The sequence below is a fragment of the Electrophorus electricus genome, chromosome 16, assembly GCF_013358815.1.
Source record: "Electrophorus electricus isolate fEleEle1 chromosome 16, fEleEle1.pri, whole genome shotgun sequence".
Lineage (NCBI taxonomy): Eukaryota > Metazoa > Chordata > Actinopteri > Gymnotiformes > Gymnotidae > Electrophorus > Electrophorus electricus.
In genome coordinates, this window is record NC_049550.1 from 10837573 (window position 1) to 10850821 (window position 13249).

At 40.0% G+C, this 13249-nt stretch overlaps 1 protein-coding gene across 1 annotated transcript; it reads left to right on the forward strand.

Annotated features, from left to right (window-relative positions):
• The first annotated feature begins 16 nt into the window (after positions 1-16).
• On the forward strand, positions 17-10373 carry tmco3 (transmembrane and coiled-coil domains 3). Its single transcript, XM_027008949.2, has 13 exons — positions 17-99; positions 891-1336; positions 2100-2279; positions 5061-5255; positions 5411-5539; positions 5699-5791; positions 6815-7001; positions 7116-7233; positions 7634-7829; positions 8099-8249; positions 8799-8878; positions 8999-9148; positions 9524-10373. The coding sequence occupies exons 2-13, from the start codon at positions 911-913 to the stop codon at positions 9635-9637; spliced, it is 2019 nt and encodes a 672-aa protein (XP_026864750.2). The 5' UTR covers positions 17-99; positions 891-910; the 3' UTR covers positions 9638-10373.
• The last annotated feature ends 2876 nt before the right edge of the window (positions 10374-13249 follow it).

The following is a 13249-nucleotide window of genomic DNA, read 5'->3' on the forward strand; positions in this document are numbered from 1 at the left end:
TATGTGGCGTCTGGAGAGGAGTGGCAACACAAGAGCCCGATTGTTTTCTTCATGTACTGAGGATTTCAGGTTTGCGCAGACAACGTCGAATTCCTCAAGGTATGTCATCCATCTTATTTTTGTCGCCATTACCTTATTCCTGACTTTTTCAGATAGAAGAGATGATGTAAGTGCCTTGTCGTTTTGATACCTCGTAGAGTTAACGTTAGAGACTTGATTAAATGAATGAAAGCTGATAAGTCGTCAGCCCAACACACATTTTTTATGCTACTTGCCAAACTTACCGCAAACATCTTTCCAGTTGAGCAGACAGGACTGCTCAAGGTGAATTCAGATCAAATTTCTTTTTAGTGAATAAGATATATGTATCCATATTCAACTTCTCACTTGGATATAGAACATAGTGTTCATGTAGGATAAGTGTTTGGGGACTTTTAACGTGTGTTTAAGCATGTTTGCCATGCGTGTATTCAATCAAACAGAGCTGCAGTTTACAAAGCAGCTTAAAACCGGTAATTTTAATTATTCAGTTCCAGTTTCTGTTCCATATCTTGGCCAACAACCTCTCACCCCACTCCTGGTAGAGGGTGTAATTTCCTTGACCTTCCTTAGATGCAATTAACTTCTGTTGTGTGACAGGTATGGTGTTTGAAACACTAGAAAATCACAGGGCTGTAAAGGTGCAGGGACTTTTCATTGTTTGAGCACTGGGCCCCACCTATATGAGCTTAGCTTGCCAAACCTGAGCCACCCCAGGCCAGGTGTCTGACAGTTCCTGAAAGAGCTCCAATTTTTTTGCTCTTTTTAACAACTGCTATTCTCTCCACTCTTTATTCCCCTGCCCCAAACACACACTCCATCCTTCCCAACATGCTCTCTTTCCACTGCAGTTGAAACGACAGCTGACTGGATGCAAACCTTGTGTACGCTGCTCTGCCTGGGCATTGTGGGGGCTATGCACCCGGGCGACCAGGTGGCCCAACATGCCATCAAGCTGCACCGTGGCCAGGGAGCAGCTGCCAACCACGGCCTCCGGTGGGTGTCGGAGAACTGCCGCCGGCTTGCAGGCCTCCTGCGGCAGAAGAACGCCGCTGTGCGGAAGCTGGGGGCGGCCGCGGCAGCAGCAGGGCGAGACCGGGCGCTCTCAGATGCAGAGCGGCTCTTCCAGGTGCACACGCTGGAGGTGTTCCAGAGGGAGCTGAACGAAAGTGAGAGATCCGTGTTCCAAGCCATGCTTGGACTGCAGCGCGTGCTCAAAGGTGACTTCAGGGATGTGGTGAACATGAAAGAGAGCAGCCGCCAGAGGCTGGAAGCACTACGGGAGGCTGCCATTAAAGTAAGGTCGGCCGCCACAGCAGTAAGGTCTGTAGAATGGCTGTCATCTTGCACAATCTTGTTGGCCATTGAAGAAATTCTTGTTGAAGAATGGAGGACATGGTAGTTTGATTCAGTAGGCTCAGTAGACTCCTTCCTTTTTTAAATTAACTTAAGGTCTTTGGTGAGGTTAAATTAACTTAATAATGAGTTCCTTATTATTATATCAGCAACCTTCAGTTATTGGTTCTTAGTTAATCATTGGTGACTAATAGATTGTTCTTGAGACACAGGAAGTAGCTATCATAGGCAGGTAGGTCTGGTTTACTGGTGTCTCTTTAGCAATGCCATGGTGTTGGTGTGTATTATTGAAGTGCTAAAGGGTTTGATTTATTTATTTATTTTTTCCTTTTTCCCCCCTGAACAACCTCTTATCTCACACTGAGGGACAGCACCCAGTTTGACTAGAGACAGCATTAGTTGGCAAAATAGACTGTTTGCCAGATACAAGTGAAATTTGTGTAATTGTGAGTGAGTGATTGTTCTGTTATGATAAAATTACAAAGAATTGTTTGCTTTGGAGAGGAGATTCAGGTGGCTTTGCAGAACCTAGCACCTATCTTCTTGATACCAGCCTCTGAAGTCCAAGGCTTCTGTAGATACTGTATATATGCTCCAGTACTTGGCCTTGTCTGTACTTTCTCACACTGCACATACTGCACAGACATACTGATTCTGAATGTCTGGGCTCATTCTGATATGGAGTGAACACACTCTATCGACAGGAGGAGCAGGAGTATGTGGAGCTGGTCGCGGCCGAGAAGCACCAGCAGGAAGCACTGAAGGTGGCACAGGACCAGAACAAGACCCTCTCCATGCTGGACGAGATCCTCGAGGATGTGCGGAGGGCTGCTGACCGCCTGGAGGAGGAGATCGAAGATCACGTCTTTGACAACAACAAGCAGGTAAGCCAGTAGGTGTGTCACATATGGAGGGGCTTACAGCAAGAATCCATGTGACCGGATGTATTTTGGATATAGTCTCTTGGTTAGGTTTGAAAGTCGGGCTTAAGCAAGGATGCCATGTTAAGAATAAGACTGCCACAACAAAAATACAGACTGACTTATCACTGTCATAATAATAATGTCCTAATAAATGTACACTTTCTGTCTTGTATTCAAATTTAAAACTAGTGTATAAATACTAAATGTGTTCAAAAGCCATTACAAATTATTGAATTGGGTTGTTGGGTATTTTCCTCACTATGTCAGAGTTGGTGGATCAAAAAATAAAATCTCAGCATTTCTCAGCACAGTTTTTTTTCTTTAGATTTCTTCCAAGGGAAAATCATCCTACAGGATCAATTTTGCAATTCGATTCTGATTGGCACCAAAGGTGGTTAAAGGAAAGTACTCAAGATAATCATGTAAATTAAGTAAAGAATACAAATGAGTTAAAAATAATCCAGTGGCGGTCACTCATCAAAAATAAAAAAGCAGTCAAGGTTTGTTCTTTCTTCTCTCCTATATGCTTACAGTCTTGTCTATTAGGAATGCAAACATTCATTTTGCCCTGGAAGTTGTAGTCTGGTGTCTTCCAATACAGGGTCTGGCTGACCAAGTTCAGCTAACTACTGAATAAGTGTGACCCTTCTTATGCTCTGTGATCTTAATACCACAGTTGGGCAGTGGAACGTAACATTTACTTATTTTACTCTTACATATGTCCTTGCTTTGTTTGTTTTTTATCTTGTTGTTTTGTCTTGTCATTGTTCTGTGACTCCATGGCACCAATACTGAGGCATTGCTGTTGTCTGAGTGACATTAAATGGTATGCAGTGGTTTGAAACAGTCAGATATGTTATTATCCAGCTTTGCCTCCTTCACCTTTTAAGGGAAGAGAGAATGCAAAGAATTGGAAAATCCAAAATGCTAAATATGGGACTGATTCAATCTTTCAAATATTCACACTCTAAGCTATAATGAGAATTGTGTAATGTCTAATGAAATGTCTAATCACAATACTATGCGTAAACCATAAAATGGGCAGAATAAATGTGACATCAAAAGCAAATAAGCAAATATCGAGAACTGTTTAAGTAAACTGTGAGCGTCCTAGCTGTGCCTTTTCATTCAGTTTGACACTTCTGTAAAGAAGCTTTGTGATGGTGTCTAAAAAAATGTTTTTTAATTAATATAAGAATAAAATCGACTACTTTGAGACTACATTGTCAATTTAAGTGATAAGTGCTTCATGCAGCACTTTTAAAAATGTTTGAGGAAAATATCTCCAGCTTTCAACATGGAGTTACTAATTAATTTGATGGTGTAAATTCCTGAAACAACTAAGTTGTTTACATATTTTAGCTTTTCTGTTGATCACTGAACTAATATATTCAGTTGTATCTGTGTGACATGGAGTCAACTAACATCTGACACCTGTGAACAGATATTCCAGCCCAAGCTAACTGGACTACATTCCACAGTTCTTCTGCATTCTTGGGTTTTGCATCAAAAACAGCATTTTTGATGTCACTCCACAAATTCTCAATCGGATTGAGGTCTGGGGATTGGGCTGGCCACTTCATAACATCAATCTTGTTGGTCTGTAACCAGGATGTTGCCTGCTTGCTGGTGTGAAACATCAATTTCAAGGGCATTTCTTCAGCATAAGGCAACATGACCTCTTCCAGTATTTTGATATATTCAGACTTGTCCATGGTGCCTGGTATGCGATAAATGGGTCCGACTCCAAAGTATGAGAAACCTCCCCAAACCATTATGCTTACACCTCCATGTTTTAGTCTTCACAGTGTACTGTGGCTTGAATTCAGTGTTTATGGGTCGTCTCACAAACTGTCTGTGGCCTTTAGACCCAATAAGAACAATCTTGCCCTCATCTGTCCTTAGAATGTTGCACCACTTCTCTTTAGGCCAGTCAATGTATTCTTTGGCAAACTGTAACCTTTTCAACACGTCTTTTTTTTCCAGCAATGGTACTTTACGAGGGTTTCTTGCAAATAGTTTGGCTTCACGTAGGCATCTTCTGATTGTTGCAGTACTCGCAGGTAACTGAAGATCATCTTTGATTTCCCTGGAGCTGATTATTGGATGCTTCTTTGCCATTCTTGTTATTCTATGATCTACGTGGATGGTAGTATTTCTTTTCCTACCACGTGTTTCTGGTTTTGTTTGCCATTTTAAAGCATTTGAGATCATTTTAGCTGAGCAGCCAATTATTTTCTGCACTTCTTTGTTTTCCCCTCTCCAATCAACTTCTTGATCAAAGTTCTTTCTCCTTCAGTGCAATGTCTGGAACGACCCATTTTACTCACTGAGCAAAGGCTAAAACCAGCAGGTTACAACATTTGCTGCCCTCCTTCTTTAAATAAGGGCCATAATTGACACCTGTTTCTTCATAGAATGAATGACCTCATTAATTGAACTCCACACTGCTATTAATTTGAACACGCCCCTTTCATTAAATGAGTCACTTATACCCAATTAGCAGCGTGCATGTCATGATTGTTGATTCTGTTGGTAGCCCATTACTCGGCTACACCTAGTCATGAATTTCCTTTTTTTTTTTTTCCCCCATGTTGTGTTGTCTTTTCTGCCAAAATCAGTAATTAAATACATTAGTGATGTTGGACTGCTATTATTTTGCACATAACTGTACAAATTTGTATTTGAATACTTGATCTGCTTGTCCCCTCCCTAATTCTTTCCATCTGTGCTCTTCTGCAGATGAAGGGTGTTAATGTGGAGGCAGTCCTGAGAGTAGAGGAGGATGAAGAGGATAGTAAGAGGAGGAATGTGTCACGGCTGGTGGCAGAGAGTGACCTGGGACTGAGCATGCTCATTGACTCCCAGAACAACCAGTACGTCCTCACCAAGCCCCGGGACTCCACCATTCCTCGCGCTGACCACCACTTCATTAAGGTCTGCTCACCCCTGGTCATCCAGATTCAAAGCCAAAGGATGGTTTAGTTACCAGTCCTCTCCATGTGCTGAGATTGTAACGGAGTGTGCTTGGAGGGGTGGCACCACTCCTCAGCACACCGCATGAAGGCAGGGCCTGTGTTTTGCTCTTGCAGGATCTGGTTTCGGTGGTCATGCTTTCTCTGCCTTGTGGCTGGCTGTGTACTCTAATGGAACTGCCTCCTATGTTTGGGTACATAGTTTGTGGGGTTCTCCTAGGTCCCTCAGGACTCAACAGCATTCAGGTATTTTCAAAAATGCCCCCTGCTATTCTTCATTTTTTTCTTTTTACTTAAAAAGTCATAATTTTAGTATGGGAAGTGTATTGGTGGAGGGGTGGGGGGTGTTAATGTGTATTTGTCTGGATTATGAATTTTCTAAGATTTCTCTTTCTGTCTCCCTAGTCCATGGTTCAGGTAGAGACACTGGGGGAGCTGGGTGTGTTTTTCACCCTCTTCATGGTTGGCCTTGAGTTCTCACCTGAACGACTCCACAAGGTGATAAATCTTCTGGATGACATCATGGTTGCATGTTTTCGTAGCATGCATACTTGGCTTAATATTCTGAACAAGATGACATTGTGGAGTACTCGCAAGTCTGCATTCCTCTCTTAAATAGTTTTTCTTCTCTCTTACTCTGTGCAAAGGCAAACAGATTTGCCCATGTTTTTAGTCCTCAAAATTACGTGTTTACTTTTCTGCTTAATCGTAGGGCAGTTCTGTCATTCCTTTTTGTTCTGTGAAAGAGCAGTCTTTTTGAAGTCTTTGGACTTCACCAGAATGTCAGAAGTAATGACTGAGTACCCATTGTTGGCTCCTGCCATACTGTCAGTTTAATGAAATGTTGTTATAACTTGTTACTAAAGGTGGAGTGTGTGAGATATTCAGATTAGTTAGCTATGGCTGACTTTTTATGTGGTCATTATTTGTGGGTTAGAAAAAACTGGTTTTTCAGACTAAAAGACAAACACCCAGAACAGATAGCAGTGACTGGGTGTTTGCAGCTATATCGGAATAAGCTGCTACAGCAAAATAAAACTGTCATTGTCCATTATTTTTGGATTACTGATAGCTTTCTGTCTTTTAACATGATAATTAAAATGCTCTAACTGGATTCAAATGTTATTGGTGTTTATCAATGGACATTCTCCAGTGCTGTAGCATATTGATAAACAAAGCAAAAAAAAACTGTGGTGCTCAAAGCAAATGTTTTGGTTGATTTACATAAATAAAGATTATATCTGGTCATATATTTTCATGTAGGTTCCATCAGTGATGGTATTCATGTAGACAGGAAGTGTCTATTGTGGTTGTAATGGTGTATACTTTTCCCCAAAACACTTTGGGCTGAGTTTACATAAAGCTGCATGATTGGATGGCACCAACAGACCAAGCTCAAAAGTGAAAAATCCCGGCTGATGATGACTCAATACGGGGTTACTGCTTAAAGGGCTGTGAAGCTACTCTTCTATGAGCTGACATTTATAAACAGTTAAATATATTGTGCTTTTGTGCCTGTAGGTCTGGAAAATCTCTGTCCAAGGCTCTGGCTACCTTAGCTTCCTCATGGTGGGAGCAGGGCTTCTGTGGGGACAAATGTTTAGGCTCCACCCCACTCAGACTGTCTTCATTTCCAGTTGTCTATCACTGTCCAGCACTCCTCTTGTGTCACGGTTTCTGTCTGGTGGGACAAGGGGAGATAAAGAAGGTAAAAATGAGTAGGTCTTAGGTTCTGAAGAGACCAATCCCTAATGTGTGTGCATATTGATGAATTTTGATTCATAATTATTTATGGAGATTTTGAAAGTATGTGTTTGTGTAGGTGAACTGGACTATAGCAGTGTCCTGCTAGGAATGCTGGTAATGCAGGATGTTCAGCTGGGTCTGTTCATCGCTGTCATGCCAACTCTTATCCAAGCAAGCAATGGAGACATAGACAGGTGAATAAACACACACACACACAGCATTTTCTTTTGTACATCTGTGCACATGTTTCTGACCTCAGCATAACTGTTCTTTTGTTTGTTCCTTATATCAACATGCTGTCCCTGCAGTGTTTAATATAATTACTTATTGTGTACTGCCAAAACAGTGAGTTATATTGAGAATAAACATAACTAACCTATTTAATAATGTGGTGTAACTTTCAAACACTGCTCTTAAAGGACTAAACACCCAAGCTGTTTCTCTGGAGCTTGGATCCAAAATAATTAGCATAGTCAATGGGAATATCAGTATAAAATTACCTTCGGGCCAGACTTATTATTATTGGTTGGCATTCAGTATCCCAGTATTGAGTGGTTCTCTCTATCTGATTGGTTGCTTCATTTTTTTTTGCAGTGCTCTGATTGGAGGCTTACATGTTCTGGTGCTGCTGGCTCAAGTACTAGTCTCCCTTGCTGTTGTACTGCTGCTCTGCTGGCTCCTCAGAGCTCATCTGATTGGTCCATTCTACAGAAAGCTACATGCTGAGAGCAAAGGGAACAAAGAGATACTTGTGTTGGGGACAACAGCATTTGTGTTCTTAATGCTGACAGTGAGTGTCACAATTGTCGTCATCTCACAAATAACACGGTCAGTGGTTTGGCCAGGACCTAGGTAAAGCTAAGATGGCTTTATTGATTTTGTATAAGAATAAATATTATCTTTAAGCATTTGTAAAACCTCCTTTCTTTGGAAAGGCAAACTAACCATAGTGGCTGAGAAGACTTGACTAATATTCACAAATTTTCTACTTCTTTGGTTGTTACAGTTCTACCTCAGTAGGTTCACACATTGAAAATGTAACATGCCTAAATTGTGCAGGTGACAGAATTACTGGATATTTCCATGGAGCTAGGCTGTTTCCTTGCTGGAGCTGTCCTTTCCTCACAAGGTTCCATGGTCACCAGTGAGGTCACAAGCTGTGTTGAGCCAATCAGAGACTTCCTGGCAATTATCTTCTTTGCATCTATTGGTGAGTGCACTGTAAGGCCAAATAATATCTCGGCTTTTGTTTGAGTGGCTGAGTATCCCTGTCCTGGATACTTTCTGGATACAAGCTCTTCCATTTCCTAGGGTTAAAAATCCCTACCTCACTTCAGTTAAATTACGATTCTTTAGGAACACAGTGAGTGCATTATGAAATTAATAAAATTTAGAACACAATTTGATGAGGTCCACCATAAGATCAGAAATCACTGGTCTGCTCACTTTCAGTTTAGGAAATCCATGAAAATACTCTCAATTTAGGAACACCAATGTTCTCAGTGGTTGTCATTTCAGCAGACAGCCGACTTGCTTAGTCAAATATGTATTGCCACTTGGTCTACATTATCCTGAGTTAGCAGATATGGTTCTGTTTAAAAGTGAATGTGGCACCATGGACTTTCCCATAGTTAAATGTCTAGGGGAAGTTAGATGAAGACATTTTGCATTTTCTCAGACACCTCAAAGTCATCATATGTTTTGAAAGAGATTAGTTCAACATAGAAAAATACTTAACTTTGTATATTGCTTCTTACAGGGCTGCACGTGTTCCCAACTTTTGTCCTTTATGAGCTGACCATCCTTCTGGTGTTAACCTTGACACTGGTGGTCATGAAGGTAACTGCATACTGTTTAATCGGTTTTGATGGCTTGTCGGTGCTTTTGTCATTTTCTTAATCAATATGAGTTTTCCTTCTCTGTTTGTCTTGTTCAATAATTCCCTGTTTCCTCTCCAAGTTTGTCATGGCAATGCTGGTGCTGTCAACCATCCTTCCCCCCGGCTCCCGCCACATTCGTTGGCTGGTATCAGCTGGCCTGGCACAAGTCAGTGAGTTCTCCTTTGTCCTGGGCAGCCGTGCCCGCAGAGCTGGCATTATCTCTCGAGAGGTGAGCCCTGGCACTAGAAACTTTTAGTGTACTGTTGTAGTTGTAGTTCTTACCACTAAGTGATTAGGGCTAAGACTAATCAGTTAGGTCATTTGCCTTTCGGTTAGAACATTTATCTTTCTCCAACAACAAAGTTAGCAGTTAGCTTTAGCCAAAGTGTGCTGGAATTTGAGAACGGACTATGAGAATCCAGTTACCTTAGATTGGATTGGCACACCACCGCAAATTTAGTTTGAGGGAGAAGATTGGTTTGGCAAGCTTTCTATTTTCAGAGTTATTTATATCTTTTTGAGCAGCTTTAACTCCATGCTTACATTCTTACTTGTCTTTTTAAGACATTACCATCATGTTGTCATGCTCCTTTTTTCTCTTGAGGTGTACCTGCTTGTTCTCAGCGTCACCACATTAAGTCTGCTGTTAGCACCGGTACTATGGAGAGCTGCTACTCTTAAATGCATTCCTAGGAATGAGAAAAGACAGGTCACCTGACCCACCCTCGGTGTTGAGGAGGCCTACCTCTGTACTACTGTGGAAAGCTGTGGTATAGCAAGGGCTGTGAAGTGAGGTCTTTGGGCATTGACGCACAGAAACTGTATCGCAATAGATCAATACACTATGAGGTATTGATCCCTCTGGGATTATGGAACCCTGCTGCATCACGCATTCTAGAATCATGGTGTGTAAGAGCATTTTTCCTCCTTCTGCTATGGGGCATGTTTAGAGCTCTGACCAGTTGAGTGCACAAAAGGACAAAGGATGACCCAGACTTCCATATCTGTGTCTGCATTGTGGCTTGAGCGCATAATCTTTAATATTGTATAAAGATCTCTATTTATTCCTGTAGATTTGCAAGCTACTCTACTCATACTAGGAAGCGCCTAAACGTGCCTTGATATCAGCTGATGTCAGCCAATGCCAAGATACACACTAGCAAATAACCTGGCTGAAATCACATGAGGCATGTACGTACGAGTGGGCATAATGCATACTCGTTCTTTCAGTGGCATCAGTCTTTGAAATCTCCGAATTGATTTTTGCACATGTAGTTTGCACATTCTTGTAGACTGTTATAAAGATCATGAAGGAATGAAACTGCAATGGAGGAAAAGTGCATAGTTAATGTCAAACACATTCCAGTCCTCTAATGTAAAGAACGTGGCCACTTTTAGGAGTGGCAGTGTTTAATTTTCTTGAATGTCAAATAAATTATTTTTCAAAATCTGTATCTGAATGTGTGAGAAGTTCCTTCTGTAAACCAATCTTACTCTCTTATGAAAACATGAAAATACATGGGTAATCCCATTCAACATTATAGCCTACTGTAAATGTCTTAGAAGGAAAGGTTAGAACAATGGTTAAATATATGACCTTATTTCCTTTCTGTTGTCCTTTTTAAGAAGCTAATATGAGCTAATTGGTGCTGCCTGATTGACTCTAGGGATTGGTTCTGTTCTGTAGAGAGGATTTTCAGATTTCAATTGCATTAGGTTAAAACTGAAAGAATAACTAACTTATTTGTTAGAAGGAGGTGAACTGACATCGCTTGTAATATTTCCTAGATTAGATTTTGTGCAATAGTATTGAGTTAGTGCTGGTGGGAGCACACTTCAGACTACATGGGTAACGACTACATTTCAGATTGTACATGGGTACAGTTGTATACAATAATAAAACGTAACTTGTGCACAGTACAGTAACCTAAAGAATTGCTCTACAGTCGTGCAACATTAAAATCCTTATTCATTACATGCTTATGTGTTTTTTTTTTTTCTTTATTCCAATAAGAAAATAAAGAATACATGTCAATTATACATGAAATTGAAATGGGGCTCTTTGAAAATATTAATAAGGAAGTAATCTGGCCTTTTCCTGTACAATTCCTGTACAATAGCATATTCCTTTTGGTGAAATAGTATATATGTTGTGTACAAATGTATCACATTTTTGTCAATCAAATTGATACCATTTAAGAGAAGTCCTGGCATTACAGTTCTTTGTGTACTTTAAATATATTAAACCCAAAGGTAGAGCATTCACAACAGAATTGCAGATACTAGAAAATTATGAACACACACAAAACACTCACATATTAGTAAATTACCATTGTTTTCAAACAAGCCAAGAACAAAAATAATGCTTCTTTTAAACCATTTATCAAACAAATAAGGACTTTTTCAGACAATTACATTGCAATTATTCCAGATGATTGCTTTGTAAGGAGAAAAGTTGTGAACATAGTTAAAAGTTGTGTCATTTATTTGCTTGTTAAGATGGAGACAAAAATACCTTCCAATACTTCATGTCTGTTGCCTAGGTTAGTTAGTTAAGAGTAGAACCCATATAAACCCCTATGCTGACCAGCTAAGGTTATCTAATTATGGGTATCGACAAGGGGCTGAAGTGGCTACAGGTTTGCATATTAACTGAGCAAGAGCACAGCTCATACTACTGTCTACATCCCATTACCTGCCTTTGCCAGTTCTCATTATGCATTCACATTAATACACAAGCCATCTACATTACAGTTTACACCTGTACACTTGCTATTCTTAGCACTATATTGCATTTTATTACTATATTTTAACTTCTGCACTATATTATATCTTATTTTTTTGTGTCTTTCTTATCTAAAGATGTCATTTGAACATTGTTGAAGGGATCAAGGGGGAGCCTATTTAAGATTTTGCCAGGTTTTGCCAGTGACTACTTCACTGTTGTGCACATGACTAATAAAGAACTTAAGTAATCATGATAAATTTTTTTTAACAGACATGAAAACTTCATTCCAAACAGCAACTCTAAATCTTCATTCCAAACTGCAACTTCTAGGGCAATGCTGCTGTGCCAATGAGATATGCATGGAATGTGGGGAAGATTTTCATATTCCCAGACTACCTCACCCACACCTTATAGACGGAAGAAACAAATAGTCCCTACCAGTGGTGAGGATGAAGAAACAGATAAACTACAAAATGCTCACATTGCATCTGTACTGACCCCATCAGTCTAATTTCCTCCAGTATTACACTTAATTGTCCAGTGCTGCCACGGTTTTCCCTATGTTTTTTTCAAGATACAATATCACTGAATAGTTACTGATTTAGTATTACACTTAATAAAATAGTGTAAATGGGTAATAAAATGAATAATAGCAATTTAGATTGTTTCAGTTGAGAATGCTAATCACAACTTGGCCTTTTATTAGCACATTTATAGCACACCTTTTAGCCAAGCTTTTAAAAACCTCACAGTGTATCCTACAGTATCTGGCCTCACAGTGTCCTGGACACCACTATTTTAACGTTTCGGAAAAAGTCAGTCGATGTCTGGCCAACTCAGATTTTTGTGTAGAGATAAAGCTTAGGACCATGATTTTTTTGGTGGTTTTACAGCACATCGTTAGCACCATTTGATAAATGCGATTCAAATTCACCTAATGCAATAGCTTTAAACCTCATAACATTAAGCAAATAATTCCATCCATGCAAAAATCATCATCAATTGCAAATTAATTATTAACCTTGTGTTTGGATGGTGTCATCTCAGACTCTCTTGACTGCAATTTCATCTGTTTTCAGATGCATTTCACATCGGAGCAAGACAAATGTCTCTGGCAATTGGAAATTCACAAGTGATGTACCTTTATAGAAACCCTCACCATCTCGAACACATATAGTGCAGTTTTTATATTAACGATATTTCTGTAGCTACCCAGTTCATTATATGTCAACTAGCCTAACTTCACTAGTGCTCCAGAACCGGGCTTGTACATATTTAGTTTTTCATCTTCATTTGCATACAAAGTTATTGTAGTCCTGTACGTCTTGTGTTTTGTTAGATATATCCCAGCCAGAATATGGCAAATCATCTTTAGATGCCATCTAGATAGCTTCCTTGCTGCTAACTTCTAAATCACTGCAAATGTATATTTGCTCTTTTTTACAGATGCTTGGACTCTTGAATATACTGCCTAGGAGAACAGCTGCAGTAATAACTATATTGGAGTTGAAATAATTTAGACACTTTTTGGGCCCTAAGTTGTGACACACTACATTATGAAGTGATCATGTAAAGATTCACAGGTTCTGCCATTGTTTGCTT

What these genes read in the sequence shown, in the direction of transcription:
- tmco3 (XM_027008949.2), top strand. Translation starts at nt 911, where the DNA reads ATGCAAACCTTGTGTACGCTGCTCTGCCTGGGCATTGTGGGGGCTATG. An exon ending in TTGTGTTCTTAATGCTGACA is followed by an intron (nt 7,830 to 8,098) that starts GTGAGTGTCACA and finishes TAAATTGTGCAG; the next exon opens with GTGACAGAATTACTGGATAT. An exon ending in CTGGCATTATCTCTCGAGAG is followed by an intron (nt 9,149 to 9,523) that starts GTGAGCCCTGGC and finishes TTTTCTCTTGAG; the next exon opens with GTGTACCTGCTTGTTCTCAG.